At 38.1% G+C, this 15,149-nt stretch overlaps 1 protein-coding gene across 2 annotated transcripts in view; it reads right to left on the reverse strand.

Annotated features, from left to right (window-relative positions):
* Positions 1–4,618: 4,618 nt before the first annotated feature.
* The window catches only part of SUMO2 (small ubiquitin like modifier 2), an 11,391-nt gene continuing 860 nt past the window's right edge, over positions 4,619–15,149 (reverse strand). The window contains exons 1-4 of one of the 2 annotated variants that reach the window (XM_040456379.1): positions 14,762–14,930; positions 13,749–13,880; positions 8,022–8,093; positions 4,619–5,276 (exon numbers count right to left, since the gene is read on the reverse strand). In XM_040456379.1, the coding sequence (XP_040312313.1) occupies positions 5,214–5,276; positions 8,022–8,093; positions 13,749–13,880; positions 14,762–14,809 (315 nt within the window). In that variant the 5' untranslated portion in view covers positions 14,810–14,930 and the 3' untranslated portion in view covers positions 4,619–5,213. Of the gene's footprint in view, positions 5,277–8,021; positions 8,094–13,748; positions 13,881–14,761; positions 14,931–15,149 lie in introns of those variants that run through there. The other variant, XM_040456380.1, reaches the window with a different exon arrangement.

The following is a 15,149-nucleotide window of genomic DNA, read 5'->3' on the forward strand; positions in this document are numbered from 1 at the left end:
CTTAGCTCTCAAGCATCTGTTTTTGCATTGGATGTTACCAACTTTGTTCTGAATCCCCCATAATTTCAACCTGCCCCGATTTATTCCAGCACCCTAGAAGAAGTGGGCAAATTACAGGGCCTTATTATTGGTATTTACTCTGCCTAGATTATGCGATCAGGTTTGAACCAATTTCCTAGTTAATGTCTCTCCCTCTGATCCAAAACACACATAGGTTGAGCCCCTATGAAATAAATTGCAGACATTTAACTATTTTTAACCTACAAGAACAATAATTATTTATATTCACCCATAGTTTAATACATCTTTTCTTTTTTCTTTAAGTAATCTCTACACCCAGCGTGGGGCTCAAACTCATGAGTCTGAGATCAAGAGTCACATGCTCTACCGACTGAGCCAGCGAGGTGCCCCGATACATTTTCTTAATATTTTCCATTCCTCCTATTATTAAAAGAAAATGCTGGTCTTATGCTTTTGAACTTCACTAAGTAACTGAACTAATGAATGACTCACTGACAAGTATTTCTAACAAGCTTTTGAACCCCAGGATTGCAGGGTGCCCATGTCACTTATGTGTGACTTAACCACACATATTTACACATACATTCTGTATCCATCACTCCTAAAGCCAAATTTAGTATGCATCTGTCCATTCTTTTCTTAGCTGCACGCATGCATGCACACACACACACATACACACAAAGGCAGATCAGTGCCACAGAAAGACAAGTGAAAGAATTCATTTTTTCTTGAAACTCATTCACCACAAAGCAAATATGAGAGGTCTCAAATACGGAAAATGGCTGTCATGTTTTACCTTCACTGTCAAAGGTAAACAAAATGGCACATACACTCTACTAGGTCTGACACACCACTCTCACATCCTTTTAAATCACTGAATTGTGGAAGGAGAGCGTGATTCCTATTTTCCCATGAGTTCCCCTTTCTATCAGACCAAGCTGAATAAAATGGTGTGGATTAAGTGTGTTCGCTTTTCCCAATCCCATGCTACTATTTCTATATTTAATAAACAAGCAAAAAAACTCCCCTCACCCATCTGTCCTGCTCTCCTAGAGATGAATTTGGCCTCCTTTGCTAAAATTACAAAACATCAAACAATTCAAAACAGCATGCCCTGGAAAATGTGAGAAAATTCTTAGTATTCCAAATTCTATAACTTGAGACAAGGTTAGCCACCTAAAATGCCTTAAAAATAGGAATTGCAAAGAAAGCAAACATTACATGACAATTCTGAGACTTTAAACTGTTTCATAAAGGCCCCAAGGGTATGGGAAATCCTAAAATGATCTCATATGTAGTCACATGTCACTGCTTACCGGGAAATAACACTCCACATTCCAAATAGATTAAATTCCTAACCTGTTTATATGCTCTATTCTAATTATGTTCCACTCTGAAGAACTCTTTATTAGCTAACCACTATACAGACTGAAATCTCACTATAAAACATGTGTACGTCCTACAACACGGAAGACTACCCCTTAAATCATCACCTACAGAATCAGAATGTTGAAGCATGTTGTGGATGGGTCTTTTGGTTCTGAGAGTATCGGAGAATCATTAAAATCCTGAAGACTGTTTTTCTTTAAAGACTCATTAGGGCACAATTTAGCATTAAGCATTTATTAAAACACGTAACAAGACAAAGGTTGTATTCAGTTTTAAAAATGAACAGAAAAGCTTTGGCCTTTTTCATTTACATTAAGTGCAAGCCATCGGTACGGATTATGGTATTCTGCTGAAGCCTCAGCACCCTGACAGAGCCCTTACTGCAACGCAGAAGGTACTTTTCTTTAAAGGGTTCAGTACGTGGGAGGGACCATGTTAGGCAGCTAAAATATTTATTATCTCATGTACTCTTCACCATAAGGTGCTTAACTCTTAAGAGTTGTGAGAATGCCTCCCAGAATTGCTTCTCAATTTCATACCGCTTTGAAAATACATTTCTGGGGGTAGGGCCCCAGCATTGGTACATTTTTAAAAGCTCATCAGGGGATTCTGATGCAAAACCACAACCTAGAATCACTGTCATATTTAAAAGCAGCAGGATCTTAACTCAAAAATAACCCTCAGCAGCACAGCTGACCCTCTCCAATACACCATAAACTCTGCAAGGACCTTGAGAAACTCTCCAACAGGCTTCCCTCACATCCTGGGTTTCCACCTTCTACCGACCTCCTGCTGTCACAATGTCCCACAGAACTACAAACATCAAGCAAAACAAGGAAGCAAACAACTTGACACTCCTTTTTCTGAAAAATTGCGAATACCTTTTGTTTTGGGTCAAGCAGCGTGTATGAATAGTAGGGGTGCTTCGGAGCAGAAATTTTCTCATTTCTCTACACAGAACTGTGTTCACTTAGACAGAATTTGCTACTTGCAGGATATAAATATGTGGGGTATCGACGAGACAGCAGCCAGAAAGAGTTTAGCTAAATTGTCCGAGCAATTAATCAAAATGGAAGTGTAACTCCCATCATTTGAACCTCCCCTCCGAAGCCAAAATAAAATGCCAAGATTACTTTCAGTATTTTCAACAATGTACTTATTTTCAAAGTGTTCTTTAAGAAGTGCTTCATAGCCAGGGGTGGGAGGAAGGGGGAAGGGGGTGCCCTGAGTGGCTCAGTAGGTTAAGCATCCAATTCTTGACTTCAGTCAGCTCAGGTCATTGTGAGATAAAGCCCCTTGTGGGGCTCCATGCTGTTTGGGATTCTCGCTCTCCCTCTGCCCCTACCCTGCTAGTGCTCTCTCTCAAAATAAAGGGGTGCCTGGCTGGCTCAGTCAGGAGAGCAGGCAACTCTAGATCTCAGGATTGTTGAGTTCAAGCCCCATGGTGGGTGTAGAGATGACTTAGAAATAAAAGCTTAAAAAAAAAAAGTGCTCCACATATTTTCCCATAGTTTTCTTGGTTACAACGTTATGTGAAATAGGGGAATTCAATTATGAACAGTTCATTTAAGAACAGAAATAAGGTGAATCTTTAGTTATACACTGACCCAACTAATTAATAAGCCACAACACACTATATTATCTGTGTGCTTTTCATGCTTTACCCTCTGGCTTTTAAAATTCTATCAAGTATTTCCATAAAGTTTCATATTCCCCCCCAACATGGCAAAAGCACCCATGACATTAGTTAGTAAATTCCTAATTAAACAAGAACCCAGTTCAAATCCTTTCCATAATAAAGTTCTCTGGCGTGAATTTCAATCCAAATTTTTAATATTTAGGGCACCACCAAATTCCACCATTCAACAGTACCTAGTGCAACAAATCAAGAGACATGCACTTACCTGATCTAAGAATTCTTGGGGGCAGGCTTCCCACACAGTTGCACAATATAAATTGTAAAAATTGTTAACACGATACATATAAGAAAATAAAAGTTGTTGGTTCAAGATTAACTCCTATATATACAGAGTCAAAGTCCAAAACCTATGGAACAGGGGCACCAGGTTTGTTGAGCATGTGACTGTTGATCTCAGGGTCATGAGTTCAAGCTCCATATTGGGTGTAGAGATTATATAAAATAAATAAAACTTAAAAAAAAAAATCTATTGAACACCTTTCTTTGGGGAAGCTCACTCACCATAAAAATGGATATATATAAAAAAAAGACCATATTACAGCAGTGGTAGGGTGAACTAAGTGAATGACAAGGCAGGAAAGGGAACAATGGGGACTTGACCCAAAAAGGCCACATTGGTGAGGAGGGGTGGGAATTGTTTGAGAACCAATATGGAAGAACACAATGAAAAGGTATCAGACCTATTCTCTAGTCCTAGTTTCATAATCATCTCTGGACCTCTGCTTCTTCAGTTCTAAAACAGGGGTTACAATTAGGTAATCTAAATCTTTCCAGCTCTAATATTCTGTTCATTGGTTCTATAGCTGTATCCTTCCCCATATTTGAATTTAAAAACTGTGGTACCCTGCGTATTTAAAGCTTTAAGAGTGGATACATGTAATTACCTTCTGTCCCTCAACATTCTCAAGAACAAAGACTCTGTTTTGGGTTAGGCAATATTTACTCATCAGCATGAGAGTCAGAATGGTTAAGTGACTGGGGGAACCTGGGAGTGGCTCAGTCCTTTAAGCTTGATTTCAGCTCATGGTTTGTGAGATCCAGCCTTACATCATCTGGCTCTACACAGGGCAGAGCCCGCATGGGATTCTCTCCCTCCCTCTCTCAAAATAAACAAACATTTAAAAAAAAAAAAAGAAAAGAAAAAGGGTAAAACTGAGTGATTTATCAGCAGAGTTAGCAAAATCACCGTTTTTTCCTAGCTGCATGTACTAACCCATTCTGCCAGGTAGTGTTACACAGAACTCAACTTGGGAGTAAATCCACATCATGACCCGATTTTTGCTAGTAAAGTTGCAGATTTGGAACTAAGCTTACTAAACAAAGGGGCTGAAACATCAGTTGCTAGTCATTTATACACTTTGTTATTCTTTGTTTTGGACCTGTCTGTCAGGAATGCAGTGTAGCTTTAGTTCTTCCTTGAAATGTTACTTCTAGCAGGCCTACTCATTTCAGGGCTTTTTCTAAGCTTCAACTTTTCTACTTAATATTCTTCAGAATAAAGAAAACAGCTCATTTTAAACAAGAAGTTTATTTAAACAACGAGACGTTTGACTTGAAGGGAAAACTATCTAGGATTCATTTCTTTTAGAGTAATTTATCCCTACTTAAAGACAGATTGCCCTACATGTAACAGCTACGTACAAAAAAGTTATAAAATTGTCCTTGGTTTTACAATGATAAATGAAAAACATTAAAATTCTCCAATCGAACAAGGTATGCAAGGATTTTTATGTTGTTCTTTTTTTGTTAAACAGTGAGAGCAAAATAACTTACTGGAATATAAAGATAAGAGCTGAATGAGCATGCCACTAATGGAGAAAGGGGGTATTTTCACAGAACCAGTATTTTTCCCCATCCCATCTCCATTTGATGTCGGTCAAAACATACCATTGGCCATTTAGTTAAAAAAAAAATGCAAAATGCTTGCGCACATACACAGTTACTTTATGTACAATAAAGGAATGGGGAAGGGGAAAATGAAAGAATAGAGAAAACTATACTGTAGTAGTCAGGATGTGGTGGAACCAAATTGCGGTTTTCTAATTGAGAATGTCTTCTTGGTCTGGAGGAACAGAGTTCTGGAGTAAAGTAGCAGGTTCCCTTTTTAGTAGACACCTCCTGTCTGCTGCTGGAACACATCAATTGTATCTTCATCCTCCATTTCCAACTAGCATGAAAGAGATAAAACAACAACAAAAAAAAAAAACACAAATGGAGGGTCACTGATTATCAGCTCTTAAATCTGTAACTATCAGACTTAAGTACCCTGAAAAACTACACAAGTTCCACCCAATTCCAGTGTTCGTTATTTTAAACAACCCCTAGCTTAATGTAGCATCAGGCTTGGGTTTAAATTAATCTTTCACTTGGTCTTCTTTATTTCAGTATAGAAAACTTCGTTTTTAAGTGAAAAAGCTATGTCCAGGAGTTAAATCACCTCACTTTTAATTACTGAAAATTCAGGTCATGATCTCATGGTTTGTGGGATCAATCCCCGCATCAGGCTCTGCTGCCAGTGCGGAGGGATGCTGCTTGGGATTCTCTCTCTTCCTCTCTGTCCTTCCCCTGCTTGCATGAGCACACTCTCTTTCAAAATAAATAAACAAACATTAGGAAAAAAAACTCAAAGAAATACAGTACACTCTTACATGAAAAGCACACAGTTGTTATTAAAAAATAGGTTTATATGTGTAGAAATGGAACTATTCCTAAGATCTAGTATTGCATTAAAAACAAATATAAAAAGTAAGCAGCAAAAGTGGTTATAGTATTATATTTGTTTTCAAAAGTGTGTGTGCGCGCAAGTGCGCATGAGTGCATACCACGAATATATATCCTCACATATGCACAAAGCACAGTGGTTGTCTCTGTGCAGCAAGGGAAGGTTATGGCAAGAAAAAACTTACTAAAAAACTAATTTAGGGGCGCCTGGGTGGCACAGTCGGTTAAGCGTCCAACTTCAACCAGGTCACGATCTCACGGTCCGTGAGTTCGAGCCCTGCGTCGGGCTCTGGGCTGATGGCTCAGAGCCTGGAGCCTGTTTCCGATTCTGTGTCTCCCTCTCTCTCTGCCCCTCGCCCATTCATGCTCTGTCTCTCTCTGTCCCAAAAATAAATAAACGTTGAAAAAAAAAAAACTAATTTAAATTTTAAAATGCTATTCACAAACTAAGTTTTGTAAGGCTCACTACCCACCCATTGTACATAAAACAACCATGTTTAGAGTGGAAAGGTATTGGTACCTATGGCAGTGCTGTAAAAGAAATAATCTTTGTTATTGGTTTATTATGCTGATAATTACCTTTGAAAAATACTTTCTAAAAACTGGTAATTTTGGAAATAAAACAAGAACCCTGGGTACATAAACACAAGAAAGGGAATCATTTCTAACACAGTTCAAATATACTAAAAGTAAGGGTATAGCATTAAAATGTTAATGACTAAGCCTCAATCCCCTCTTTGTAAAGTGAAACAGCATTCAGTTGTAAGAATTAAATGAGTCAAAGAAAGTTAAGTATTTAAACAGAATGGTGGGCACATAATTATATTACTATTAAAACTGGTCATTAAGATGTTCTAATTTTTCACAGTTCTGCTACTTAGTACTGGGAGAATAATTCTAAAATGAATCAATTTCATTCTACAGTGAATTCAATCTCAAATACTATAATGAGTTCAATTCCAAATTCAATTTGAAGATTTTACAATGCAGTTGTGCAAAAATCCTCCTCACAGTTAATATTTGCAGCTAGCACTGTAGAAACAAGAACCTTTTTTACGGTGGTGGGCGAGAGCATCAAAAGACAGAAAATACATTCTCGACATCAGAGTTTAGCATAATGGGTTTTTATTCTTTTTAAACCATGAAAACATGTCTTCAGCCTATCCACTGAAATAAAACTCCTGGGATGTTAAATTTCATGGTGAAACTTGAAATGCCTTCAAAGGATAAAAGACTTTTTCCTGTCTCTCATTCACCAACAGAATTCAGCTCCTCCTTGTGGCTACATACTATAATTGCTTCTTAGAGACTCCCCAAGGGAAATTAAGATATTCTTCCCTCAAGTACAACTTAGACATTTCAAATTTTTGAAGTTTATCAACAAAACCACAACCAGGGTGGGCTACTTCACTCATACCATATTTATTACTTGCTAGTTTTTATGGAGTGATAAAAACAAATTCAAAAGTAGAAGAGCTCCAACTTAAGTTTCTATCAAAATAATCTTTCCCCAAACTAGAAGCCTTAAGTAGAACCTCAGAGGGTAAAAGGAAACAAAGACAAAGAGCTTCTGCCACGGAAGACAGCCCAGCTGATCCCTGACAAAGCGAAAGAACTGAGGTGATATGTAGAGAGATTAAAGGATCAGACTGTGTCACCTTTTGCAGAAGGCTTTGGAAAGCCACTTATTATCAAGAACCCAACACTGGTCGAGCTAAGCCATCGAGAGACTTGCAGTTGGGAGCCCAAAGATGCCTTTAGTTGACAAGGACAGGTCAAAGAGAATTCAGCATGAGAAGTTAAAATGGCCAGGATCGACAGCCAACCAATCACCTGTGGGGGAGCCTGGAGAATCATCAAGAACTGCAGCAATGAAAACAACATTCTGAATTATTTGCTCCGAATAATGCTGGCAATAGGGAGGAATGGATTAAAGCAACCAAATGACCTATTAGTTTACAAAACGATAATTGCATATTAAAAACCTCTGACATCTCCTGAGAAAATACTAACATTAATATTCCTATTATTTTCCCTTCTGTGCCCCTTTGGTCATATTTTACATAGTTTTGAACTCTGGTGAAGAACTATACTGCAATGTCTCAAAGTTCACAAATTAACAAACAAGACTGTTGAGCAAATTACAAACCACACTGACTTTTCTAGCTAGCACAAAGAGATTTTTTTTTACCTGTGCAGGTGTGTCTGTTTCATTGATTGGCTGCCCATCAAATCGGAATCTGATCTGCCTCATTGACAAACCCTACAAGAGAGTTTAAAAACAGTAAGAATGCAAAGAAAACAGTAAAAACTGAAACCATATGCATATTTAGCCACAAATATATTAAAAGAGGGACCCAAATAAATAATCAATACATTAACATTTCTATGTGGGTAAAAAGATTTGGTAGGATTTTCACTTTCTTTGAACCATGTTTGTTTTTCTTTGGAAAAGTGATCTTTTTAAAAAAAAAAGGTCTTTTTAAAAAAGCTGTTTTGCTTTTGAGATCCAAGCTTGGATAGATCATATACCTTGAGTCAAACAGTACATATAAATGAGTTAGAAAGATATTGAAAAGAAATTTAAAGTTAACAGATACAGCAACATTCTTCCATCCATGTTAAAGAGCTCTCCAAATGGGGGGGAAAACACCCTTCATAATGAAAACTGGAATTCACCTAAGTAAGTGTAAAGATTAAGTTTGCCTTAAAGCCACTTTACCTTCAATTCTATCCAAACAGCTCCTATCGCTAAGCAAAAATAACCTGTGTCCCAACCCAACACCATGCTAGGGACACCACAGGAATTCAACAAGTTTTTACCCTCGGGCAGGCAGGACATTCCCACTAGAACTGTCCTAAAATCATTCATAAGCACACAAGCTTGGAACTATGGAATAGTTCAAAAGAAACACCTGCTTTGTAAATTCCATTTTAGTATTTACCCAGACCAACAATTACTATTTGTCAACCTCACTACAAAGTAAGCTCCAAGAGGGACAAGAACCTAAGACTGTCTTGGTTATACTGTATTCCTCGCACATAGTTGGTACTCACGGGTATAAGTTACTGATGGAATAAAATGGATGAAATGCAATATCATGATTCGTTTTACCATGATTTGTTTTATTTAAAAGTACACCTAAAACTAAGTTAAGGAGAAGCTTCATTACAAAAAGAGAATTTAAAATTTATATTACTAGAGTTTAGCTTCAAGAAATTTTTATGTTTTTAAGGAGATAAATGAGCCTGAGCATGCCCCTTCTGCAAAGCAGATTCTGATGTTGTACTCATCATTACCTACCTGACACAGGGGTAGGAAGAAGGGGAAAGGAGCAAAAGCAGCAAAGCTGTTGGGAACTGCAGCCAAATGAAGATAGGAAAATAAACTAACTTTGGAGATATGTATGGAGATAATATGTGTACATATTAACTGGAAAAATAGCATAGGAAGCATCCTACAAAAAAAAAAAATCACTCCTGTATCATACTCAAATTACAAACTGTAATTATTGTTACACAGAACACTCTGCTTTAATTTACTTAAGAAAAAATCAAACTGAATTCCTAGGACTAGAATACTGAAACAAAGTGCTCAATAAATACTTAGAGGACACTTGTATTCCTTTAACAAGGATTCACTATATCTGTCTTTAAAACTACTTCTAACATGAAGATCATGTTACTTTCCTTTACAAACCCTGGTCTTTGACACTAACACTTTCAGACTAGCCTGTCTTAAGGAATACAAGCAATTCCCAGACCAGATAAGGGATATCCATAACCTTAATTCATTTCTCATGACATCCAAATTTAATTTGTAATTATGCAAAGCAACCAAGAATTAAATGCCAAGCCATTAAGTACTAATTACATATTTGCAAACACTCCATTGAAAACCCATTACTTTAATAAAATACTAAGCCATATGCTGGATCTAGTACTAGTACTACATCTACTAGTACGGTCCTAGGTCAATGGCATGGCCGTTCAAAACAAGGGGGGCTGGGGGGGAGCACAGTCCAGAACACACATCGTATTCCTTCATGCTTTTCCTTATCAATAAAAGCTTTTATTTCGCCACAGATCAAAAACCAAAACCCAGGAAACTTGCCTTTCCAATTCCATAAATGACGTCAACTCAAACAATGAATTTATGTTAAACCAGTATTTGGGTTCCACTTCTGAATAAATCGTATCTCTGAGCTTTGGCTTCAGAGATGTGCCACAGAAGAGCTGTGTGAGGTTATCTCTTTGGATCCCCATTCCTTCATTTCACAAAAATGAACTGGAATAAACCAATGAATCAATCTATGCTCTCTGAAAGTCACAGTAAATGCACACTAGAATGAAGTAGTATGCTCTCAGCAGAAGGCTACACGGTGACAAGTGGGCAAACTCTAATTCTTCATGTGAATAGAAAACTTCTTCACAATCAACCTCTGGAGACAGTTTGAATGTCCTCTATCATTTTACAAGCATTTACTGAACACGTTCTATAAACCAGGTACTGGTCTAAGCTCTAAAGAAATAGTAAACAAGAAGACCCCATGCTCATGAAGCTTACATTTTAGTGCAGAGACAAATATACATCAATGCAAAAAACAGCTGAGAGGACCAAGTGATGGGAGCAGAGACACTCTGAATTAATCAGAAAAGTCTCCCAGGTTAGTGACTGAGCAAGAGTGGAATAAAATGGTTGAGGGCTTGGCACTATCCAACACAAACACAATGTGGCAGCTCTTTCTGCCCAAAAGGTCCTGTCCCTGTGCTTTAATTACAACCACCTTTTTGCACCGGGGGATATGGATGGATGGATGGATGGATGGATGGATGGATGGATGGATGGATACATATGTATATGCGCCACATATGCAATTTTAAAATTCCCAATTGCCACATTAAAATCAGGTAAATATTGTTTTAACTCGACATACTCAAAATCCTATTATTTTAGCATGTAACTAACATTTGAAAAGGTGAGTACTTTACTTTTTTCTCCACTATGAGTTTTCAAAATCTGACATATACTGTGCACTATACAACACATATTAATTTGGACTAGCCATGTTTCAGGTGGTAGAGTCACATGTGGCTTGTGACAGCACACTGTTGAGTTTTGAACAGCACAGGTTTCAGTAGAGAACAGAATTTGTTGGTGGATTTTATTATAGGAGTTATGAAGCATCATCAGGATGATCCCAAGTGTCTGACCTCCCACCTAGATGCTCAGTTTGAGATGCCTATTAGACATCTACTACAACTCCTCCAAAGATCTGAGGCCAAATGAGTTCAGCAGAAAGTATGAGCATTCAATTAATCTGGGTAAGAAATCCTTACTCAAGAATCCTCAACTGTCAAAAAACCAAACCAAACCAAACCAAAACCTTTAGCTATGCAAATTAGGTTGCATAAATATTTTAGACTTTTGAAAGGCTCTATCTACACTTAAAAAGCAAGTAATCAGGGGCACCTGGGTGGCTCAAAGTCAAAGCATCCCACTCTTGATTTCGGCTCAGGTCATGATCTCATGGTTCATGGGATCAAACCACTCCCATTCTCTCTCTCTCTCCTTCTCTCTGCCCCTCTCCCACCTGCTCATACTCTAAATTAATACATTAACTTAAAAACAGAGAGGGGAGTAGAGAATCAGCCCAATTAGGTGATACTTCTTCAACTCCCTCCTTAGAATGAGAGAAATAAACATTTGAAAAGTAAACAGGAATCTTGTTTCAGTCAAAACTCTGAGGTTATTCTCAACTTAAAAGGAAATTGAGAACAAATCTTTTCAAATTCTTCCTGGATCATATCTTTAAATCATATCTGCATTCTAAGTGATATGCAGTGGAATTACATTTTTTATGGATTACCAATGCTTCTTTTTCCCATACTGCAAACTGAGTGGCCCCAAGTTTAGTCAACTTAAACCTAACTGAAAAAATTCACAAAAAACTTTATTTACATGAGTAATACACTAAATTTAACATACCAGGAAAACCCAAAAGCTCTTGATTGACCAGCTAACTCAATCTCATAGATCTCTTATAAAGACAATCTGCAACACAGGATGTGCTCTGTGTCTTTGTTTTTCTGGCACATAGTATAATGCCCTGGCACATGGTAAGTATCTGGTAAATATCAGGTAAGCAAAAAAAACTCTTTTGAGGCCCTAACAGGAAATACAGGAAGTCTTAAATATGAACATTTTAGGATGAAAAATCAATAGATATGTATAATAAAATATTAATAGTTAAATCTAGGTGGTGAGCACATGAGCATTCAATGTATTTTCAACTGTGCACTACGTTGGAGTTTTCATATTAAGTGTTGGAAAATATGACCATCTAAAACCTAAAATTTATCGGGCATCTGGGTGGCTCAGTTAGGCAACTGACTTCAACTCGGGTCATGATCTCACGGTTCATGGGTTTGAGCCGCATAGGGCTCTCTGCTGTTGGCATGGAGCCACTTCAGATCCTCTGTGCCGCCCCTTCTGTGCCCCTCCCCCAGTTGTCCCCCCATAAATAATATAAAATAAAATAAAACCTAAAATTTAGTAACAGAAAAAATATGCAAAGAATTTTGTTGAAAACCACTAAATCTATGCATGCTTCTATTTTGTAAATGGTGTGCTCCATAAAAGTTCTACAAGATGATTACCTTTTAAAATCCCCCTCTAACCTGAGGGGGCACTAGTGTTCAAATATGTTAAGATGCTAGAGCAAAAATTCTTTAGCACAACTAGTAAGTACATATTTACTAGTTGTTTAAGTGGATTTCACCAAAATTCGTCAAACAAGAGTACACTAAAAACTCTGTCTTTCCAGGGAGCTGTAAAATTAATTTATATGGTGAAGATAAAAGCATTATAAGCACATTCTCACTATAAATTATTATAAATACACCAGACATAAAATAAAGCGTCAATCTCAAAAAGAAGTTTATTTTCAGTTTCTTCCAAATGCCCTTAGATCTCATGGAGGAAGTCCAACTATGAGCTCAAACTCAACCTCTCAACTTCTGTAGGTTTAAATCTTACTCTATTTTGAGCCTATTTTTAGGACAATTTGCAATGCTGACAACTGATTTTAGTCTAAAAGAATGGTTTTCCCAACTTTTACATGTTACGTATTCAGGGTTGAATAAAAAAATACTTCTTCCAGGTTATTGTTGAATTAACTGATCTAGGTACCAGAGTTTTTGTTATACTTGCAAGAGTCATCTTTAAAGTTGCCTCTGTATTGTTACAGACTCAACCTCACTAAAGGAAGCTTCTTTGTTTTAAACCCGGCATTCAACTCACAGCATCTATTCATTACTTCCTCTTTTTGCTGTCTATTTACTAATTCCTGAGTAAAATGCAAATGTCCCTATAACATAGGAATGTTTTTGTCTGACTCAGGAGGTTAACTTTCTTTCTGGACCTCTACTATTAAAAAAAATATAACAATTTTATATGGTTCAGGAAAACTGCAATGTTGCTAAACTCACAATTTAACTTTATTTCCAAACTGGTTTAAATGCTCAAAATACATTGTTTTGACACCACACAAATTTTAAATAGACTTAAAAAAAAAAAAAAAAAAAGAGAGCCTGACAAGAAATTTTATCAAGTTCATCCTTATTTTCTTATAAAAGTAAAATCACATCCCTTCGGGAACTAATCGCATGTTGTCATAATTTGATGCATTCGGGCACAGTACTAGAATCCTAGAGCATATGAGCCAAACCATTCTAAGGATTTTCATGAAGCATCAACATACCAAGGGGATGATAAAATTGATATGTTAAGTATGTAAGTGCATTCATTCAACCAAAGAAGTCTATTATAATATTATGCCAGTCTAGTATCTACTCTCAAAAAAAATAAGGTTTTTTTAAAAACACGTTTTATGGGAAGTGCATGTCATTTCCTCACCTGTCGTTCACAATAGGCTTTCATTAGTTTACTAAGTGGTGTATGCCTCTTAATCTTAAACTGCACCACAGAACCATCCTGCCCCGCCACCTTCAAATTAATATGATCGTTGTTCTCAGTCTTGACTCCTTCCTGTTGAAAGAAAAATAAAAGTGTAATTTGGAAAATGTGAAAAACAAACACCTTTTAAAGTAGCAGCAGCCCAACTTGCTTCAGAAATCAACAGGTTTCTCATTCTGTATGATAAAAGAGCATACAGCTGTTTTCGGCCGCTGAAATCAATCTGAAAGACGAAAAATCCTGGAGCAACGACATTAAATAGCTGTCACAGAAACAGAAAAGCAGCTTTAACATGTAATAACATCAGCGATAACAATCGATTTTTAAAGATGGGTCCCACTCAAGAACTCTTAAATCTGAATTTTCTAAAAGAGCATATTTTGCATCTCTCTCAAAAGATGTGTTTGCCCCGAAAAGATTAAAAATAAGTGTCTTTTCCCTTTATAAAGTGCTTTAAGTACCGAATGCAAGGATAAAAATCTAGAACTTGCAACTAATAACTCATTACAACTCTCCTGTTAAAAAGTTACAAACTCTGTTTAGGAACTTAAATCTCAACTACATTAAAAAAACCTAACTGATGAATACCCGTCGGTTCTCTCTTCAAGCAGCGGTAATAACTTAGAACCACTATTAATGTTCGCCTCTATGAGCAGCCTCATTTTTGTTTATTTTCAGTTCAGAGCTCTTACTCTCCCCTCCCCTTTGTTGTCATGGGTCAAATGCAGTTTTCTTGCAACTCTTCCTTGTAAATTTCGACCCTACCTGAAGTTCACCAAAATCAAGAGTAGATGGAAATCTGTAGCCCCCAAATCACTTCAGAAAGGAAGGGGGAGGGGGTGTCACAAAACAAATCAAACGAAAGTGCCGTGTGCCAGGAAGAAGTGTGCCCTAGTCCTCACGGAAAGAACCTCCCGGTGCCTCAAAACCCGCGTTAAAAAGTTAAGCCCTACCAAGTCTTTCTGCTCGCACATCTGCCTCCCAACTTCTCGAAACCGCATGGTCTCCGCAGGTTAGGGGTTATCTGGCACGCAGGGAAATGCCCCTGCCCTGACCCCCTGGGGACCCTGAGGCCATCAAAGTGGGAAACACTCCCCGGGAGTCCCCCAAACCCCGGCCACTCGCGACGGCCCGATGGGGAACCCATCGACAGCCCATTGATTCGCCCCGAGCCCTCACCGGGCCAGCGCGGCCCGGGGCAGGGGTCCCCAGATGCCGGCTACCCCCTCCCCTGAGGGGGAAGCCCCGGGCCGAGGGAACTCCCCGCCACCGCGAAGGCGGCAACACCCGCCGCGGCCCGGCGCGGGGTCCGCGGAGGGTGGGGACACCGCGCGCCCTAAC

This window comes from Herpailurus yagouaroundi, unplaced genomic scaffold (genome assembly GCF_014898765.1).
Source record: "Herpailurus yagouaroundi ecotype Mexico unplaced genomic scaffold, PumYag 217, whole genome shotgun sequence".
Lineage (NCBI taxonomy): Eukaryota > Metazoa > Chordata > Mammalia > Carnivora > Felidae > Herpailurus > Herpailurus yagouaroundi.